Raw genomic sequence first — 22527 nt, forward strand, 5'->3', positions numbered from 1 at the left:
GTAGAATTCGACCAGTGTGAGTATGTCAGTAATTGGATCCGCAAAGCTCAAACAGGCCAATACAAGAAACAGGAAGGTGTCGTACCAGCGAATGCGGTACAGCTCTTTCAGAGTGAGCTCGAAAGATTCAGACATGGCGGCGTTACACAGGCCCCCCAGAAACAGTCTTTGGTTGGAGAGTATTGAATTTGAATAAAATTGTACACACTGTAGTGGTGCTTCAAAGTGACAACTCTAGAACAATCAAGTTACATTCTTTAGATTACGGGATTATTGAAGCATTTCAGTCATTGAGTGATTACAAGTTCCGTTGAGTTTAACTGAGTCTTGTTCCTTTTACATACGTCTTGAAAGACTACAAATTTCTTCCCGAGTGACTGCATTTTAGTCCTCACCGGTATTAACTGCTAATAGCACGGAGGGCAAATCATAGAGACCAACATCGAAATGAGTTTCCCTTTCAGAGTGAAATGATCTTTCAGAGTAGTCAAATATTTCCCCATTTCTTGAACAAGAAAGGGAACGTAAAATTGCACTACGGTCAGTCCTAAGTGGCCGACATGGCCGGGCCTTAACCCGGTTTCTGTAGCATGAAGCAACTAGGAGTATTGCTACTCCACCCTGGATGGGATGCTAGTCCATTGCTAGAGTTATGAGCGTGCACCACTGCGAATGTCTCCTCTGCTATAAGCGGGCTTTTCAGTATGTCGCGGTACCCATGTATACGCCTGGGTGAAGAGACTGATTGCAGTGTTCGTTCAAAGTTTTAAAATAAACCCGCTTTCCAGACGAATTCGTTGGTAGTAGTCGTACTGACAATGTCAATTCTGGGAATTGCTTGTAAATGGTGTTCGGCATTGTGATTGTTGATGCCACCATTCGAAGTACGTCGTTTGTGTTCAGCAAGTCGAATGTTTGAATTTCTGCCAGTTTCTCAATAAGTAGTCTCCTGTAGTCGCAGCATTTGATCGCGTAAACTGCTCCCTGTCTGTCGCTCGGTTCTTCTCTACCCTTAACGTTTGCCGGCAGTAGTTGTCGCAAGGTAGGTCTGTGATGTTGTAGGGCTATAGGATCCACGCGATAGGTTTATAAGTCCCTTTGATGTAAGGTGGAATCGCTATGATAACAGGTATCGGGTTACTACTACTACTACGAGCAAATTTCGTATTGAGGCAGGTTCCCTTCATAAACAACAACAATTATAAAGAATAAACACACTATCCAAGCTACAAATGTAACTATGTCATTGACGTAAAAAAATTATTGGGAAGTTCTTGAATTTACTAAAATTACCAGCGCTTTTATTCAACGTCAAATATTGTTTTCACAATATACATCATCTAGCATTAAAAATTAAAAATTCCAGTCAACCTGAGTTATTTACCATTTGATGTGGTATTTGGCAACAAAAATTTACCCTGTTCCCCCTAAAGTCGGCGACACACTAGGCGATATGGCACTTCAACCTTGTTCCCAGGCTTCAAGTATTGCTGATATCCGCCATTTTGAAAAGTCATGTGATAAGTCGCCCAACCCGGTTGGTTGACTTTAGTGGCGATTCGCATCGATGAGCGTAGAAAATCGCGGGAACGGGCGAATGCCGGCGAATTTAATCAGCGATATCTGACATGCCATGTATTGGCGATTTTATACGCAAATCGCGGCGATGGGCGAAAATCCCAATCGCTGCACCGGGCACACTTGGCAATTTTCACCGACCGCGGCGATCGGCGTATAAAATCGCGTAGCGTGTCACCGGCTTAAACGTTCCTCATACACTCGATTGAAAGAACATTCTCAGATAAAACCATGAACGATAATATCCAGCAACTTTCTGGAAAACGTCTTCCTGGGAAGTGAGGTAGCCAGTACTCCCATTATTTGTGTGTTACATTGTAAATGCTTTTTTGTAGATTCTGGGGTAAATAAAGTTTGTTGTTGTTGTTTGATCTTTGATCTTGTTTACGTTCCTCTTTTTAGGAAATTAAAGCACATACGGTATTTGGCCTTAAAATTTACATTTTTTCTCGCGAAAAAAAAAAAAAATGAAAGGCGGATATGTGCATATTAATTAGATCGCCCCATAATTCCACCAGGTCGCATCGTTTACGATTTGCACTTTGCACCCGACAACGTTTCTTCACAGTAAACCTGCACCCTTTAAAAGCTCTATTTTCATTGGACCCTGATAACCTGCAGCTGCACTGTTTTTTGGGGTTGGGAGCACAATAAAGAAAGTTTGTTCTGTTGTTCGTTCTTTTGTCCTTTTGACAACCATGTAAGACGTTGCAAATGGTGCAGGTCGCCTGTGTCTTCAATCGAGTGTATATACGCATACGATACATGCTTAATTCACCTCACAGTTCTTGATATTTACCGAGCAGCAATTTCTAAGAAATAGACTTAAGATATGCATAAATAATAAATACATACACTAGCCATTTCAATAGCCATAAATAACAAGGCTATATACCTACCATGGTCTTTCTTGTAAGCTTGTTACAAAAAACTGACCTTAAAATTCACACCCTTCTGCGGGATACGTCTGTAAAATTTAAAAACCTAACTAGTTATTCAGTAATCCCTCTACAGCTTCCCTGTGCTTGAGAAATTCTTCTCCTGGTAGGGTAGCTCGTCTCATGTGTTCACAGAACTGCTCCTCAGTGAATGAGTCATAAGTTTCCCTTGCTAAAAGGGAGAACAAAAATACACTGAGCAACAAATCAACAATAGGGAATTTAAGGTGTAATTGGAATAGGACGTCTGTAGTGAGTCCGCCCATTAGGTCCTCTTGTATTCATTACCCCCTAGCTACGATTACGATCAGGGAATTCTTTTACGCGCAGGAGGCGGAGATGTGAACACTATAACCGAAAGAAAATGCACCCGGTGGGTTAGGTTCATGCAAATCTATATATCACGAGTGTATTGCGGTTAAAACATGAACTTTTTTGTGTGATAAATGTATGTGTAATAAATTGTGCAATGAAACTTCGGGCGCATTCTTTTGGGAAACACCAGGGGTGTTTACGCAATCTCCCGAGCCAGAGGCTCATTATAAAGAGTTTGACAACAATCCAGATAAAACTGGAATTTAGAAATGTTTCTATGCTTTTATGCTGCTGATATGACAATCTCTGCTGGACGATTCTGGCTATTCTTATTCCAGTTCAGGAATAACAGAATATACAAAATATGTTACTAAAAGAACGCAATTCGTCTGATTTCCATTACCCTGAAAAATTTTCCAAAAGAATGCAATTTTGCCTCCTCTGAGTAAACTGTATTCCGTTCATTCACCAGGGGCAGAATGAACGGAATACTATTCCGTTCATTCCGAGAACAGGATACGTTCCAAAAGAACATGAATACCGCCTTTTCCATGTATTCCTGTTCCAGAATAGTTTCAAAAGAACGTGCCTGTTATTAATGTTAAAAAGCATTAAAAGATACCATTAATTCCTATTCTCCTGAAGAATGCCCAAAATTATAACGCTGGTTTTTTTGCTGAAATGATTACACATTCACTTAAACGAATGATTTTTGACACTAATAAAAAATTATCTCCTGGTAATGGAAGGCAAAAGGTGTAGAGACAGATTCTTACTTTCTACGGCCACAAAGCCACCGAATTCACAGACAGCCATGGGTCGCTCATCTGACCCAGCATAAGAACTCTTCACTTCAGAACCTATAATTATTAAAGAACAGAACAAATAATTGTTAGAAAAAGTCATGTTTCTAAACAATTCTATGAAATACGTTCCATTTAATTCAAGTTACAACAACAACAACAACAACAACAGTAGCAGCAACACAGCAACAAGAAGAAAATATGAATTTGTACCAAGGACAACAGCTGATTTCATATGATATGAAAAAGAGTAGCACATGTACAATGGGGCAATTCGAGTACGATTTCCATGTATCTTAAGAAAAAGGGGAAAAAGGTAAAAAGATAAAAGAAAAAGATCATAATGCTAAATTCCTTCTTGAGTAAGTTGTACTTACCAGTCACAGCAATTCGAGGCCAGAGGAAGACTCTAAGAACGGAATGTTCATTTTCACTGTGAACAAACCCATTTTTCAGCCCTTTTGAACTGCATCTATCTCCCCGCATAATAACACAGGTATGAGCTACCTCGTTGTTTATGAAATATGACGACACTTGGTGTATTTTTCTGCAAGCGAAAAGATTCATCACAAAGCATGAGGTAACGCAAGATAACGAAAGAGTGTGTTAGGGTGACGATGACAAAATGTAATGGCGAAGGTTCTGAGCATTTGGAGAAGATGATTTCAAGCAACGAAAACCATGTTGCAGCAAAACTCTAGCCAAGTTTCAAAGACACCGAGTCATATCCGATGTCATTGACGTCGTCGTCGTCGTCTACATCTCCTAGTAGTGGAGAATACGACATTTTCATTATAGCGTCACTTTACTACAACTACCAGAATCCTTCTGGTTTTTCTTTTCTAATGCTAATTAGAGCTATTGTTCTTTGCTGTCCACTGGGATTACAAAATTTACATTTGAAAAGGAAAACGAAATGAATTCTGGTAGTTGTAGTCAAATGACGCCATCATGAAAATGGCCTATTGGGCTGCATAGCCGATGTGTCACGGTCAATACGGTCACGGCCAGTTCTAAGTCTGTCTGTCAGTCAGTCCGTCTGTCTATCCATTTGTCTGCCAATGAATTTGGCCAAACAGCCATTCAGTCGGTCAGTTCCTCTGTCAGTAGTCAATTTTTCAGCCAGTTAAACAGGTCATATTTCCTAAGCGCTTTCTGAATGTTTGCTTGCTTGATTAATTGTTCCCTTACCTTGCTAGTAAATGAGCATCAGTTTGCGGTCCTAACTCAAAGACAAATGCAGTTGTTGCGTAGTCCCTAACTTCAAACACGTCTTCACAAATAGGAATGACAGGCTGTGTCAAATCATCAAAGTGAAAAAGCAATCCGTGTGAGATTCCAGTGGAGAAATCGTTATCTATATAAAAGCCAATTGATCACGTGATCATTAACTCCTTGAGCATCTTACAAACGAAAACTGTGACTGTTTATTACTCAGTCAGCAAAGGTGACCACTCATCGCCTAATTCTTGGATTTGTTTCGTTTTTGCATGACCACTCATCGACTAATTCTTGGAATAGGTTCACTAGGTGGTTAACTCGTATTGCATCACTGGAGTTTATGAACTAATAAAATTATTAAAACGATTGTCAGGGCAGAACATGTTCAGTAATAACCCCTTGTGAACTCACCGCTGTTTCCAGATAGGAAGGGAACTTATTGTACCACATATGGAAATGTAAATGATTCACTGAGCAAAAAGCACAAAGGCTGTTGAATCCCACACGAAAACCTCTGCAAGAGGAACAAATCATTTGTGTCACAGAATGCATCAACTACTGTGCACAGTACATACGTAATATAACAAACTGTCTATTGGTCAGGTTCTACTCTTAAAAGCTCTGTTAATTCCCTGGGGAACTTACTGACTGCACCTCCTTCTTTACTGCAGAGACTTGATACATTTCTTAAATTGTATAATAATTTCTACCAATTCAATTCTGACCACTAAACGGGAGGAATGGGGTGGGACTTTAACGGCCACCTATAGTTGTATTACCAAGACTGATCTAAAGAGGAGGGAGCTGTCTTTAAATCAGGAACGAAGGACTCTATTACAAATCTGACCCTTTCAAAATTTTTTGTAGCTGTAAGAAGCAAAACAGAATAGTCTACAGTGTAGGCAGCAAGGCCAAGTTGCCACCCTGTCCACAAAGGTTATCCAGTGTGAAGGAAAGTGGCAAATACACAGTAATACAATCGACTGTACGCAACAAAACTTGTCAGCTGCTGGCACATTTTGAGAGGGACTGAGAACAATACAGTTATTTATCTGAAACCTCAATGATATGATTTGTAGTCTGGTTTGAAAGAGACTGTTATGCAAAGGTATCTTGATTAAGAATAGTAGTTGCAACCAGAACTAATAACAGTTGAAAAGTACTGACACCTAACTATGTTACAACTACACAGTATGCCTCCTTTGACCAGTGGCAAACTCATTTATGTAGACATTATATATGTCTTGACAGAAATTTTCTTAAACATGTTTAAATCTTCATTTACCTGTGATTACTCAACATGGATGTCTCCAGAGCAAGTAATATTGCATTTTCTGTAAGGACCTACAAGTGAACAATATTCCCATTAAAAAATATTTATTAACAGAACAAACGATCAGGAAGTCGAGAGTAAACAACTGAAAAAGAGATTTCACATGCAGAGTTTGAGTATACATCACTGCACCTGTGGGAGACAGGAATTAACACTTGGAGCCAGTAGCGAGTGTCCATATTCCATGGGGCTGACATTGATTATCATGAGATGGTGGTCATTACTTGAGGTACCTGACACAGTTCTGTGTGTTGGACACAGTTCAAACAAAACCTACAAATATGGAAAGAAAGTAGTGTTAACTGATGGAATAGGAGTTACTATAAAAGATTGAAGATAAGATTTACTGTTTTATTGAATGTTTGGTTCAAAATTAATGTGGGGTGCGAAAAAGAAACATTTAGAACCCACCTCTTTGCTTTGAACTTTGGTGAAGTTAAACTTTTCAGGGTTGAATGGCTGACAGACACTGTTCATTGGATCTGGCTTTCTACGCTTGGTGAATCGCAGCTCATTTAGCTTCCATGAAAACAGAGACAATTTAACAATTTTTAATTTGTTTATTACAACCTTTTATAAGGACTGTAATTTTAATAAATTATAATTATTACAGAATGTCCTGTAAAAAGGCACAAATTAAAGGAAAATGGTTATTTGAAAAATAAGATATAAATACAAACAAAATAAGAGAAGATTTTGGCAGTACAGAGCTTTCCCAGACAAGTTGAAACTTTACATCCATTTTAAGATCCTATTGTACTATATGTGTGGGATTGATTCTGTAGGATCCTTTAAAGTTACCCAAACAGGTTAATTAGTAAGATCTCCAAAAGGACCTTTCCTATAAAATCCCAAACACAAACTTCCAGGATAATGAAAAATCCTGAACTTATATACTTGCCAGACAGAATTTAAAAAACATAAATATTAATATAGATTTATGGTGAAGTGTACGCTAAATACCTGTATATACAAAGCGTATTTTCCAGGTGCAAGCCTTCCTTCCACATTATCAAGTTTGTAAGTGAAATAACCGGCATCTGCAGCAGCATCCCAAGTTTTTTGAAGTTCCTTGTCAAACTAGAGAATTTAAAAATTTAGTGTAAATACTACATTTACATGTATATCACATTCTACAATCATGTACCTTGTACAGCTGTAACTTGATCACACAATAATTAGAGTTTCTAAAGAGCAGCATGCTATCTGGGGTATTCAAAAGTGCTCAGGAGGGTTAATGATTCTTTTGGGTTTAAAGTCTGAGAATCTGACTAGTTATTAGCATACATCTAACACTGGAGTTACAAGAATGAATTTTGTAAACTATTAAATGCATTATTCCTGTTCACTAAATAGTGTTAAAACGTTTACGTATTACTCAAATTTTGTTGTTTTTAGATACAGGAATTCATAAGTTGCAGTGAGCAATACTTTTTTAACACAGCTGGGTTGTTTCTCCTCTTCTTCCCACGGGGTATGTTGAAGCATTATCCCACAGAAAATTTTAAAAAATTGACTCCTAAAAAATTATTCGACCATTTTAAAATAGCAACTTAGATCCCTAATTTCCCTTTTTAATGGGCTATAAAAATAAACAACTTCTCACAAAAATTCACAAAATTCACCTTTATGTAACAAGGCTGCTCAGCTATATTTAACAATTATTCCACGAGCGCGCGTTGGATATGAGATGATAGATAGGCAACGAGGCGCGTAGCGCCGAGTTGGCTATAATCATCTCATATCCAACAAGCGCAAGTGGAATAATTGTTTTATTAAAAACAACCGAGAAATATTGCTAGATCTTACTGATTTCGCTGTGCAAGAACGACCAGAAGGCAATTTAATGGTCGCCATTTCTCGGCCATGGTATAATTGTTCATATACCATGGCCGCTAAGCCAATCAAATCCCTCGAATTGCATTATACAATGATGCAGTTTTTAATAATGTTTTTTACCTTATCTTATTCGAGATTATTACTATAATGTGCATTTATCTAATTAAATGTGAGATGCTAAAATATTACAGGCAGAAGTACTCACATTGCTCAGCTCAAGTTGAGATTTTTGATTTCCACTTGGCCAATGGAAATCTTCTGAAGTATAGCAGAATTGCCGTTCCGATGCTATAATCTTTGAGGAAGGCATGAGAGTGGCTTGTTTATTTTCTAGATGGTTTACCTAAAGAGAAATATTTCAGAGTTAATGGCAACTGTATGTGTGCTGCCGAGCACTGCAGGTGCTCTCATCTGAGTGGGATTGGAGGCAACTTATAATACAGATTTACGAAACACAAGTTGACAAACATTTAGCAAAGGAAGATGAAATGACGAAAAAGCATGAGGCTTAAGGATAATTAGGTTTCCTTTCAAGATTCAAGATTGATTAAATTTTGTGCTTCTATAAAATAAATTAATGTGGGTCAACAAGAAAAAAAAGGGACAAAAATGGAGAAAACAAGATTGATAAGATGAAAACATAACCACACTTCCATACCATAACAGCTACTCACAGGTAGAACTTAAGGTGATTCCGTTGAAAAAGAAGGAGTATTAAAAATTGTCTAAGACTTGGTCCAGTTCATGACTATGTTATGAGCATTACAAAAATGCAATAAAAAATGGGGGTCACCGTGCTCGTTTTTGTGCAACCTGGATGGCTATTATAGTAAATAGATGACCCACGAGGTTTATATTAGGAACGCTAGTAATCAGAAAAGGGAACTATCATATCTATAAAAATTAATTTCTTGCATTAAAATATCGAAGCAGTTCAACAAAATTTACTTTAATCTTACACAACAAACTATTTTAATTGAACTGGAATAAAGATTATGAAAGAAATTAAAGATTTTGCTGCGTGTGCACGTAAGCAGCACTACCCAAATACGTGCTTTTTAAAGCATTCAAATAAAAATATCTCAAAGTAGAGTATTAAACTTTTCTTTAAATCGCGATATATAGTGGTCAACCGTATGACATTTAAATTGATGCATTAAAAAATGGGGGTCACCGTGCTCGTTTAGAAGAAAAGGACCATTTATTTTCCTGCCGAGCTTAACCTCAAGGAAATCCTGTAATGTTGTGCGTGCGCGCGCTCGTGCGCGCGCTAAATGACGCAAAAAAATTATGCGCAGCAAGGATGCGCAATGCAATTCAACGGAATCACCTTAACTGCAGAACATACCAGGCCTATGGGGCAATATCTACTAGCCTCACACAATACCACACCCCTTTAATTTTCCTCTTTTATTTTTCTATATGGTAAAACATGCCCACAATATGTTCATCTTACAACCAAAAATGCCACAATGTCACCAATACCTGCCCGCTCCTCCTCCTTAAATAGAAAGGAAACAATAATAGTTTTCCTTTTTATTTACCCCCACCCCCCACCCCCCGCCACAAAAAAGGAAGAGAATAAAGAAAATCAAACACCAGAAGTAAACAAACCAACAAGATCATGAACGTCTGAACCAAACAAACAACACCGACAACAAAAACAATTATACACAACTTTCAGAGCTTACTGTTTCACTGTACTAGACATACTATACAGCCACTAACAGAATTTCTGTGCCCCCTTGCAGCCCCACCACAAAGAATCATCTGCTCAACACCGTCACAATGGCAACTTAGATTCTGTTGTGATCTCCCGGTTATCGTTTTGGCATTTAAGCCTACACTCACGGCCATCGATTATAAGTTAGTTCGCATGCGAGTTTCCAATTCACAGCAGACTGCAGAGCCCTCCTGTCTAGATCTCTTGAGAATACAATTCTTAGGACAGCTGAAGTTTTAATTTTGTGGCAAAAGCAACGCATAATCCTTCCTATTAAAACAGTAATTCTTCATCCACTGGCACTTCTCTGCCCCCAACTCATCAACCATCGCTAGCATCTTTGCAATGCAAGGATTATCGTCGCTCAAATATCTTTTATTTAGTGCCACGTACGTAACTTAAGTAACTTCTATAACTTAAGCTTACGTAACAGGAATCAAACAGAAGTACCAAGGAGAAAATAACTTACCGTTATCTTATCATTACAACTTTTCAGCCTTTCAAGTCTTATTCCATGAGAGAAGCGGTATTTTGTACAAACAATTCGGCGAAACCCTACAAGCATACCTAAACATCAGGCCGCCATTTTGAATACCGAGAAGCCGCTCGGTCGCTAAGCGGACGATTTTTGTGTTTTAAAAAATGTCACGCAATTGGAAAGTAGAAACAGTGGACTGCAGACTACGGACTACGGACTGAGTATAAAATACGGACCAGGGTATAAAACCCGGACTAGGATATAAAAGTCGAACTAGGGTATAAAACACGGACGAGGGTACAAAACGCGGACTTGGTATAAAATGGCTAAATAAAAATTACAGGTTATTCGAGGTCCCATGTAAGTTTATCGGTTTTTCTAACAACCACCAGAAACGTATAAGATTACGATTATTTTCACAAATAATAATTCTTCGTCCAATTTTGGGGGCAGTACTTTTGACTGGTCCATCTATCAGCCAGCGAATCCCTTTTTTTGCGTCACTTGTTTGTTTACTTGTTTAACTTTTATTTTAGTCAATTCAGTTGTAAACACCAAATGTGTTTGTATTTAGTTAAGTATAAACATACCTACCCGCCTCGACTAGCTTCAGCTATTTGCGGGTTGGTATATAATTATAAACACCTTATAACTGTCTATTTTTAATAAAGTGTTGTTGTTGTCCATGTTTTAGTGACTTTCAAGATACTAGTAGCAAATTTCTCACCTCAGCAAAGTTTCCGCTGCATAGGCTTCTTTGAAAAATATTTTTAACGAACAAGGTGAAAACCTCGGTTAACCTTTAATCGCGGATTAGTTTTGATCGGCTTTCAAACAACCGGGCCCTGGCTTGTAGGTTTGCAGGCGCATAAGAATAATTGCGACTGGAATAAGCTCATGCACTGTACAGCAACCAAATGTACCACACCTCGAATTCACATATCGTACGTAATAACCAAAAACGCGTTGCCTTGAATTATGCGAAAACTTTGAAATAAAGACGTTTGCTTATAAATCACTGTTAGACGGGGTGTATTAAAGTGGTTAAAAATTGTTTGATAACCCTTACCCTCCATATAGTCATCCTTACCTTACCATGAATTATATGCCTAATAGTTGCTTTACATGACCTCAAATGCCAAGAGGCCGAACCCTGGGCCGCTAAAAAATTAAAATGTCGGACACTTATTCTTATTAGTGCGACCTTAATCCAGGGCCCAGTTGTCCAAAGCGCGATGAAGCTAATCCTGGGTTAACGTGAACTTTGGTTCAAGTCTAATTACTTATCAATAAAGATATTTTCATCCCTTTACAGTATTCACTTAAACTTTTCCTTGCCATTAACTTGAAATTAGCTTTTTAAAAAACATTTGTAACCGCAAGCGAAATGAAAAACGCAGTTAATTTTTCATCGGGAATTAGCTTTAAAGGGCTTTCGAACAATTGGGCAGGTGTTTTGGGGGGATAGGCGGTTATGACTAAAGCGCGTCGCATTTTTAATCGCCGGTCGACTTTCGTCGGAAGATCGGACTTTCGGTCTGATGATCGGAGGGTTGGTTGTTCGAGGTTAGGTTCTCAGTCACTCCTCACCCAGGTACATAATGGTACATATTGCTGGCTTCGAGGGTCACTTTGGCTTCAGTGCGACTTTACTATTTCAATAGTCAATTACCAGTAATTTATTTCGGAATCATTCAAAAATTCATTTTTCTTCCGACTACAAATTAAATGAATTGCTACAAAATGTGCCACAATAATAAATAAACCGTTCAGAACCCCTTCACTGCCCACCAAAAGGTTTTGCAGTAACAAAAATAATTTAGGAACTGTGTAAAGACCGTTTTAAAATAACCCTTAGAAAAAATGGGCAGAACTCGTGCAGTCGCCACCAGGAATTCATAACCATGACGATGTACACGCTACCTTTCCCACGCTTAAGTATCCAATTGTAAATTGTAAATTGGCAATTGTAAAAAATGAGAACAAGAATTTTGACAATGGCTAGTTCTTATAGCTTTAAAGCAAAAACCGACGAGTCAGTATCAAACTTATTATTCACATTTCAGTCCTTGTTACGGATACTCCACGTTAAAATCTCAAAGCACCAAGTTTGTAAAGTTCATATTCGTATCCAGCTCTTCCCTTTCAATAATTCTCGTATCGCCTTCTTGTGCTTTGTAAACTGGTCTTGCGGTAACGTAGCTCGTTTCAAGTACGCACAGAAATGTTCTTCAGTAAAAGAATCATACGTTTCCCTCCCTGGAAGACAACGGTAAATAAGATAAAAAAGAATTATTGATCTTCATCTTCGTACTTTTTTAAGACAACAATAGTGTGTGTAGGGGGGAGGGGGGGGTGGGGGGAAGAAGAGGGGGACACTTTACTCTCACATTGTCTCTCTCCACCCAGGAGTACAAGTGTGTACCGGCGAACTGTCAGGGAAATTTGACTTAAGTGCTGGAGAGGTAACTTACGATGGGCTAGCATCCCATCCGGCAGTAGTAAACAAATAGGCTAATTAATTTATTAATTAATTAATAATTAGTTGAAGTGTACAATTTCCTTACTTTCTATCGCCAACGAGCCAGCAAACTCGTAGACAGCAATGGGGCGCCTTTCAGACTCGTAGGAATTCAAATCTTTTGCACCTGTTTGGAAAAAGATTAACCTTTAATCCTGATATCAAAGAACAAAATCTCCTATCTTGTCCTCATACTTTTCTTATAAAAGTACTGGAGAGAAGTTATTAAAATATCAAGAAAATTCACCTTAAGGTGACCATATCCTTAAATCTCATGACTGTAGGAGTTGATAAAGCAATTACAAGGCAAAATTTGATGCTGATAATTGTTGGGGATTAAAGGGTTAAAAGAACTGAGTAAGTTAACGTGTAAAAGCAAGATATAACGTACTATGTAAAATTCATGTTAAAATAACTGACTTGTAAACAATGGTTCACCAGCAGCCCATCCTTGCTAACATACACGTTAATTACTTGATGATTTAACCCTGACTAGTAGTCTAAGAAACAACTGAGAGATAATTCGTTCACATGGCTGAATCACAGACTAAGAGATAGATAAAATGATTTTCATTACGGGTCGTGTGACCGGAAACTATTTTTGTTTTTGGTTTGCATGGAGAGCGTGCGACAACATGCAGTAAGGGAACGATGCCTCGATCAACTGGAAAACAATCCATATTTTTTGCTTTGGTCCATCGTTGGTCCATCATGCAAACGCAGTCTGGAATGATGAGAGACGTTTGTTTTTCTCGCCTCCCACCTCCTTCTGGTGTGGGAGGTTCGCACGCGAGAATCCGCGCATTTGAAGCATCAGGCCTCGCGAGTTCGCGTGTCCAGCGATTCTCGTCTTCCTCTGAGAATTTTATAAGAAAGAAAGACTGTTTTGAAGTCTAATGTCTAGACTGTGGGCGATTTTCCTGTCCTCGCGTGGGCGAGTTAACTTTTATCGTCTGGGCGGCGACTTAAATGTAACTGATATCTTTTCTCGGGTGGGGCATATCAAACGTCGCCCACGAAGGGATGTCGCTGGCGGGATATTAATAAGTAGTTGCAGATGCAGTTCTGACGGCGATATCGTCCATTGCGATCGGTGTTTACAACTGTTATCTTTACTCGTGTAGGCATATCATACGTCGCCCACAAAGGGATGCCGCCAGCAGGTTAATAAATCGTTACAGATGCCTTTCTTACCACAGGCAGTGTTTCTAGGCCTATCGTTTGGACGTCGCAGAGATAATATGCCGCTCTTACCATGTACAGGGTTTCTAGGCCAAAGAAACACTCGAAGGACTGAATGTGGTCCACCATTGTCTTGATGTGTATTTCCATTCACTTGGGAGCTTGACAGGCATCTCCTTCCACGGATGATGCGGAAGTTGTGTGCTACCTCATTTTCTATTAAATATGACGAGACTGTGTGCATCTTTCTGAAAAACAAGAAAATGAGAGCAATGAATATACATACACACTATTATTAAAAATTGGATCATTGTATGATGAAATTCCAGGGATTTGATTGGCTCAGCGGCCATGGTATATATGTCATTTACCATGTCCGATCCGAGAAATATTGATCATTAAATTGTCTTCTGGTTGTTCTTGCAAAGCGAAATCAGCATCAGTGCTTGTTGGATATGAGATGATAGATAGCCAACGAGGCGCGTATAGATCTCAAATCCATCGCGCGCTCATAGAATAATTGTTAAGTTACACCTGTCCCGAGGGTTTTTCTTCGGTTTCTCAATTCTCTGTAACACAAGGAAGCCACAGTTCGTGTAGGTTTTTTTTTTTTTTTTAAATTAAACAAGGTATTTTATGGTCAGAAATACGTGAATTTAATTTTGTGGACTTGGCACTTGTGGGGGAGAAAGTATTAAGGACCACTTACTTTGCAAGACAGGAAACGACGGTTTCTGGCGCCAGCTCAAAGACAAATGCATTTGTTGGGTAATTGTTCACTTCAAAAAGGTCTTCACAAACGGGACTAACCTCCTGTTATCGCCGGATAAGAAAAAATATATATTTTCAATAACAATTTGTTTACCAGTACATTTTTTTTTTGCAATGTTAAGTGCAGTGGAAATAACAGAATGTTGGCAACAAAACTACAACCTGCTGAGATGTTTGACAACACAACACATGCACTGAGGGCATAACTTGCAATAAATTTGAATAGCAAAGTCACGAAATGGGAGCGCACTTTGTAGTTATTGCAAAACTGCAATTGTCTTACTTTGGACTTTCAGCAGCTATGCGTTTTTCCTTGAATGCTATGTGCAAGCAGTATTAGTTTCGTAAATTCGTGTTGTTTCTTAACACACTCTTCTTCTTACATAAAAAAATTACCAAGCAAAAGAAACTACTGGTAGTCTACATGTAGCGTAACTTCTTATGCGAACACTGTTTGCCAATATTTCCTAGTGCCTAAATAAATAAATAAATAAATAAATCACTTTATTTAAGTGTCAATGTATTTAGCGCAGAGCACTAATTGGGGACACTTTTCAGATCGAATTGGAATTTAGAAATGTTGGGTTTTGAGGAGAGGGAAAAACTGGAGTACCTACCCACTGCTCAACACAGTCCGAAAGGAATTACTAAAAAGAGTGGAAATGTGGACCTTCTCGTGGTTAATTTAATCTGTATGATATAAGAATGTCACAGTTTCTAACACCAGTGACATTTACAAACTTTGTTTTAGCCGGGTCTCTAAATAAAAGAGGTCCTGCCATTGTTATGACATCTACAAAAGGTTAAACCTTCACACGTCTTGGACAAGGGCAGCCCCATATTCAATTTGGGGATGAAAAGACCACTGACGATGGAACAGAATCAGACTGTGAACAGTCAACACTCTCACATCCTGCCTCACAGAGGCTCTTTAGGGTCATCATATGACTAGCCTGCGAACGAGACAGAGAGAAGCGACAGCCAGAAATACGTCTACGTTTGCAGGCTATCACGTGACAAGATGGGGAGGAAGTAAACTCTTTGAATGAGTGCAAGCTCCAACACTGACTCACCGCTGTCTCAAGATAGGATGGATGCTCACTGTACCACGTGTGGAAATGCAAATGGTTCACTGAGGCATGCGCACAAAGGCTGTTGAAACCCACATGAAATCCTCTGAAACAAAGAAAAACAGGCACATGTGCATAATTGTCACTGGTGAAATCAGTCTGACTAATTTCATGTCAATCAGAAAAAATGCTCTTAATTACTTGTACGAAATTAAGTCCTGCATTATTTTCTGTGCTACCTGTCTCGATCATGTGTCTTCTCAGATAAGGACGATAAATTGTGGGTCCTGTCTCACAACCCTTGTTCATGATTACTTTGTGGGACGATAAAGAACCCACACACTGTTCGCAAGAGTAGGGGACGTAGTTCCCAGTGTTGTGGTCTGGCCTTCTGTCTTTCACACTCATGCTTGGGTTGAGTGGGTGGGTGGGTGAGATCTAATATGGACCGATAGTGGATGCCAGAGGCGCCTTCACATGCTGATTGCCGATCTCACCCCATAGAATTCTAAACCACAATGAGACTTGGTGATATGTGCGGTATATAAGAACTCATTCAATCATCCATTCATCCATGGGTGTGTCTCATGTTGTGATTCTCAAGGTTGCTAACTGATGCTTCAGTGTAGTCAACTTGTATGTAACCTAGCTACACTGTAAAGGGCTGAGAAGAGCCCAAACAAAGAATGGCCAGTACTCCTCCAGGTTGGTAAATTGCAGTACTTCAGTAAGGAATGACCCATTTACCCCCTGCTGTAAAATTTTCTAGACTACAAGAATCCCTACAAGATCCACTAACAGTTCATGCCTCAGCATGAAGTTTTTGGGCCTGCAATATGAGCCATGTAACACTTTGAGGCTAAGTAAGTAAGTATCTTACCTGTGATTACTAAGCATAGATGTCTCTAAAGCCAACAATATTGATTCCTCTGTAAGTATCTAAAAACTCATCAAGACAAAGCTGTTTACAAATTATGTAGAATTTTCTGTAAACTACATGTATAACATTGCAATGAAATAAAGTGTTCAGACAAATAAAAGCTACAACAAAATAGTAATACAGTTTAACTTTAGTTAATAGTTTGTTTTAAATTAATTGAGTGTCATTAATTTAGCTGAGGAAGTGCGACTCTTCAAGTTCCCACAGTTGATTCCCTACCTCATCTGTTAAGAGCACTGCAGTGTCTATTACATAGCCTGCAAACAAACTCTCCAATCTGGGGTCTCAAGCGAGGGTGCGGGCAGCGAGCAACCCCACTCACCCTGCAAATAAATGTCTTGCACTAGACCCCAATTGGAGAGCTTGCTTGCAGACTATGTGTTACAAGGTGATGGGTTTGAATCCCATTCAGTCCCTTGGGATACAGTAATAGAAAAAAATCACTGTCTTGACCTCAAAAAACATTTTGTAAAGTGGGCATGCACAGGGCCATATGTGTCACTGACAATGTTACAAATAATAATTAACAATTATTCCACGAGCGCGTGTTGGATATGAGATGATAGATAGCCAACGAGGCGCGTAGCGCCGAGTTGGCTATAATCATCTCATATCCAACAAGCGCAAGTGGAATAATTGTTTTATTAAAAACAATCTAGGAATATTGCTAGATCTTACTGATTTCAATGCGAGAGAAGAACCAGCAGACAATTTAATGGCCACCATTTCTTGGCCATGGTATAATGGCTCATATACCATGGCTGCTCAACCAATCAAATCCCTCGAATTGCATTATACCATGATCCAGTTTTTAATAATATGGTTTATCCAGTATAATAATATTATTAATATACCTGTGGAAGACATGAATTCACACTTGGAACTAACAGTGAGTGTCCATATTCCAGAGGACTATTATTAATTATCATGAGATGCTGATCATCTGTAGTTGTTCTGTGTTTTGGACAGAGTTGAAATATCACCTATACAAAAATTAACGTAAATAATATATTTATTTCTAAAAGTGAACTTGGTGGGGTTATTCCTAGGATACTGTATTTTCTGGGTTTGTCTATTCTATTACAATTTTCATGTTATGTTCACACCATTATGTTCCTCTTGAACTGATACAAATACCATACATGTACCTAAATTCTGAAAACCTGGAGACATTACCATAAGAGATTTAGGGTTTCAATGCTCAAAGCATAAAAACTGCAACACTTCAGGGCCTACATGGAAAAAGGAAGAAAATTTGGGATCCCAGGGCAATCCATTCCTCAAGGTATTTTTGTTCACAGCAAAGAGAGTTTGATTAATTGCCCTATAACAAAGAGAAGTCATAACATGCAGAGGGCATGTTATGAGATTTGGGGGGAGGGGGTGGGGGTTAATTGTAACCAAGAAAGACTGGTCAAGAATAAGCTAAAACTTGATAAAATTCTAACAAAACATAACAGCTATACTCACCTCTTTGCTTTGTACTTTGGTAAAATTAAATTTTGCTGGGTTGAAAGGTTGGGAGATACTGTTCATTGTTTGGGGCTGCCTTCTTTTGTTAAATCTCATTGCATTCAGCTACAAGTATGAAAGAATAATATTAGTGACACAAAAATCAAAGAACATTCCATAATGAATTTAACATTGATTATAATTTGTTAAATCTCATTTCATTCAGCTACAAGTATGAAAGAATAATATTAGTGACACAAAAATCAAAGAACATTCCATAATGAATTTAACATTGATTATAATTTATTGAACATGAAGACATATTAGAAAGTTAATAATATGGTGCAAGTAGTTGTAGTCAGCATCAGTGGTGAAAAGATATCAAAAAGAAGAAAAGCTGACACTGGCTAAAATATTTTTAAAAGGTTCCAGATGTTCTGACAATGTAAAGCTGCATTGTTCAATTTCCTAGTTAAAGAAGACAGCAGTACATTGCTGAAATGTCCGAGACCTTTTTAAAATGTTTTGGGCAGTTTCAACTCGTTTACTTTTTAATATACATGTATAATTATCAGAAATTTCTACATTCATCTTAATGTAATAGAGCAGTTTTCAATCTAGTGTGAAACCAAAACCAAAGTAATTACTCTGACCAATCACTGTAGGCATAAAAGGGAAATGAACCAAGCAGAATTCAAAGCAAATACATGGACATGTACCCAGCATCAAGCATGCAAAAACACATGCATGCAAGTCATGATTTGTTTTGGTTTAGATTCCCATTGGTTGAGAAAATGGCGTCAAACTTTGCCAACCAATCACAAAGTACAGTAGAGCAAAACCAGAGCAAATGGCGCTCAGTAGAAAACTGCTCAAATAATAACAATATTGTATTACAGTGTAGTGCAAGGCCAGAGAGATTGAGGGAGCAGTGACTGGGCAACTACATGAGTACGCTTGGTCAATGAATCCTGTATGGTAAATTATAAATGTAACCTGGAGGTACATTAAGCAGTCAATCAATGAATACAGTGAAGTGTAAAACAACATTCATTTTATATTGAGCTGATTAGTAGTTTGAAAAGTGAATGAAGGGGTTCACATAACTGCTAATATATGAATTTCTATTTACTACAAAACAGTAACATGTATTTCATGGTACCATATCAACTTAAAATAGTACCATGCCAACTTTAGCTATTTTACCTGAACAAAAATGTGATATTTTCCAGGAACAACTCGCCCTTCTATATGATCCAATTTGTATGAAAAACAACCAGTATCTACAGCAGTATTCCATCTTTCTTGCAGTACCTTATCAAACTGAAATACAAAACAAATGAATTTACACAATGGTTACCCTGATAAAGTTAGAACACTGGCATCTCATTTTCAGTAAGAATAATTATTGTAATCTTTCAACCTAAATATTTAATCAAAATGTACAGTGTACAATACCTTGCTCAGTCTATGCTCACTTTCTTTATTTCCTATGCACTGCCATTTGAAATCATCTGAACTATAACAGAATTTTTGATCTGATGATGAAAGCTTGGTGACTGACATAGCTACAGCCACTATGGTTACTAAGGAGTCACGTCTACTTCATTGATGCCATGCTAAAAAATGAAATGAAATCTTCATCAATATACATGTAACACCAATCTGATATAAAATACCAAAAAAAAGCCCGAGATTCTCGATGCTCTTGGTGAAAGATCTTTTACAGCATCAGCCCCACAGTTGTGGAACTCACTGCCACCAGCCACAATGAACTTAAGAAACAGCTGAAGACTCTTCCATTTCGTAAAGCTTTTTCATGTTGAGTGATATTATTTTAGGCATGTTTGGCATATGAGTTTATTTTTAATATACCGACTTATTATTGTTGTAACAGCACATTTGATCATTGTTATGCCAAAATGTGCTTTACAAATGGATAATTTATTAAAATTTGTTCGAGAAATCAGAATCTTGAAAATGGAATAATTTTTATCCCGGGACGAGTCCCTTCTTGGAATGAAAATTCTTTATTGCTGACATGAGTGATTTCATCCTGGGATTCCAGATGAACCTCCTCCCACCTATAAACACTTTGAACAAAATCTCATTAATAATTCATAAGCCCGTTGACCTATCAAATGGTTGATAAAAAATCACATGCAGTGGTTTTAAAACCCGATAAAACCACCTCCTTATTAGTATGGGGTGTCTCGTATGCTAATTTCCAACGTTCACAAAAGCATCATTGTTATGAACTCTCTTGAAACATGCTTTTCCAGAAACGTTTTGAAGCCATTCAAAACACTCCCAGCACGTGTTATATCGGGTGTAAAACCACTCGGCTGCACCTTGTGGTTTTAAATCCCGATAAAACAATGCTGCTTATGTTTTAAATAATACTAAGAAGTTAGTAACCAGACACCAAGATGAAACTCATCCCAGGATGAAATCACTTGTGTAAACAGGCCCTTAGTGTTAAAGTTGACTCTACCCTGTAATTTTACAGACAAAAGCCTTAACAATTTCAGGGATCAGGAAAAACTGTTCTTAAAAATTGCAGGGATAAAATTATAAGGGATAACCCAACCACGTCACTCCGAACAGGGTCTGACACTTTTGCATGTGATATGAACAACGCAGTCATCTTTTCAACCACTATTAAAACTAACAGTTTGTAAACAACAAATTTTTACACCTAACTACAGGATACGTCCCATGATCACCCGATCGACAGGGACCTTTAGATTTCAGTGCGAGATTGAGTAAGAAAGTGTACAGTCCATTTTCAAATTTCAAGCAATCACGTTTCCGGAACTTTTGTCCTTCCCTGTTGTTTACCAGAGAAGAAGGAGACTCTAGTAACAAGATAGATTCGACAAGTGATTATCTGAAACGCATGACCTAGATTTGAAAAGTCGTTATGGTACTGGAGCTGAAATGTAAAGGTGCCTAGCCACGCATGAGTGACAAGGTCACTTTATGTTAAAAATTAAGGTTTTAACACAAAAAAAAAATAAAAAATCTTCATCCACTACAAAGATGATGTTTTTAGGCGCATGCGATTGATATTTCGAAGCGATACCTTCAATCTTAGACATCTAATCCGGCGAGTTCTCTGAAAAGTCCAAAAATCTCCTCAGCCAGCCGCCATCTTGAAAGTCGCGAAGAGGCTGGAAACGGGATTTGCAAAAACTGCATGGTTACAAAGCAGAGTTGTTTGGCGGGTTGTCCCGAAAACACCCGCACGAAGCAGGCAAGGCAAGATCTCGAACTTATCGAGGTTTCAATTTAAGTTTGATCTTTAAACTACTGTATAGAAGTCAAAGCATAACACTCTGAACATGGTTAAAGTTGTAGTCAGGATCTCGGTCGATTAAAGCGTTTTTTTTGGTTGTTGTTGTTGGCAAACCCCATTTCCTGCACCTCAACTGACTGTCCCCTGGTCGACGAACACACTTTTCTTTGATAAGAAATAATCCAACGTTTCGGCAAGTGAACATGACGACAAGGAGCACTAGAGACGGGTCAGAGGCCTTTTGAACAGAGTGTAATTTCTCCCAAACATTAATCAATACGTTGGGAAATCATCAACTTTTGCCAGGCATACAAAGTTCAGTTTCCATGACGAGCTTTAACCCTTTCAGTACTACCCAGCGGTGTGCCAAAGTATTTTTATTCTTTGAAGAAAATGGTTCTGGACTCTGTCATAACGAGTTTAAGTGCACGTTCTAAGTGGTCGCGTGAGTCCTCAAGATTGGGTCACAATACATAACAAAACGAAGGAAATTTGTCAACCTCCGAAACGTCTAAATTCAGGCACTGAATTAGACATCTTTTTACTTATAAAGTTTCTTTCCCTTAGCGTTTTTTTTTTCTTTTAATAGCACAACTGAAAGAACAGATCACTAGCGTTCAATTGAAAGATCACAAATCCAGTAGATTCTAATGTTATTGACAATGCCGGCAATATTGACGTGAAAGGGCCTGTCGACTGAAAGTGGGCTGCATTCCAGTCAGTATAAAAATCGGGCTTTTTAAAATGACAAGCAAGACGTGAGTAAGCTCACCACCGGGCAGAACGCCTGGTCTAAAAACAGACAAGTTTAACGCTAATTTAGTGGAGTGATGTTCCATGATGTACTCGAGAAAGCACTAAAGAAAACATATAAATTAATTACAGGAAACCTTGGTTTCAGTATCAACACAAACTGACTTCATAACTTGACGAGCTCGTACAAATATCGTGGTCTAGCCTTGAAATGCTTTTAAAAAAGCCGGCACACAACTTGTGAGCATATAAGCCCGAAAATGCATTATTAAATAAAAGGAACTTAACTGGTGACATTTTATTACACAACTG

At 38.3% G+C, this 22527-nt stretch overlaps 2 protein-coding genes across 2 annotated transcripts; both read right to left on the reverse strand.

Moving 5' to 3' along the window:
- Positions 1-1271: 1271 nt before the first annotated feature.
- LOC146470557 (GDP-D-glucose phosphorylase 1-like) lies at positions 1272-10356 on the reverse strand. The gene is made up of 11 exons (XM_085121876.1): positions 10220-10356; positions 8233-8370; positions 7152-7268; positions 6600-6707; positions 6321-6461; positions 6141-6199; positions 5267-5369; positions 4826-4929; positions 4012-4181; positions 3608-3691; positions 1272-2688 (listed from the first exon to the last, which is right to left on the reverse strand). The coding sequence occupies exons 1-11, from the start codon at positions 10313-10315 to the stop codon at positions 2567-2569; spliced, it is 1242 nt and encodes a 413-aa protein (XP_084978002.1). The 5' UTR covers positions 10316-10356; the 3' UTR covers positions 1272-2566.
- Positions 10357-11889: 1533 nt separating this feature from the next.
- LOC146470558 (GDP-D-glucose phosphorylase 1-like) lies at positions 11890-21336 on the reverse strand. Its single transcript, XM_085121878.1, has 11 exons — positions 21250-21336; positions 19623-19783; positions 19371-19487; positions 18183-18290; positions 17567-17695; positions 16653-16711; positions 15776-15878; positions 14641-14744; positions 14004-14179; positions 12796-12876; positions 11890-12487 (listed from the first exon to the last, which is right to left on the reverse strand). Exons 2-11 carry the CDS (start codon positions 19728-19730, stop codon positions 12348-12350), a joined length of 1125 nt encoding a protein of 374 aa, XP_084978004.1. The 5' UTR covers positions 19731-19783; positions 21250-21336; the 3' UTR covers positions 11890-12347.
- Positions 21337-22527: the final 1191 nt, after the last annotated feature.

Source organism: Pavona decussata, unplaced genomic scaffold (assembly GCF_977016875.1).
Source record: "Pavona decussata unplaced genomic scaffold, jaPavDecu1.1 SCAFFOLD_113, whole genome shotgun sequence".
Taxonomy (NCBI): domain Eukaryota; kingdom Metazoa; phylum Cnidaria; class Anthozoa; order Scleractinia; family Agariciidae; genus Pavona; species Pavona decussata.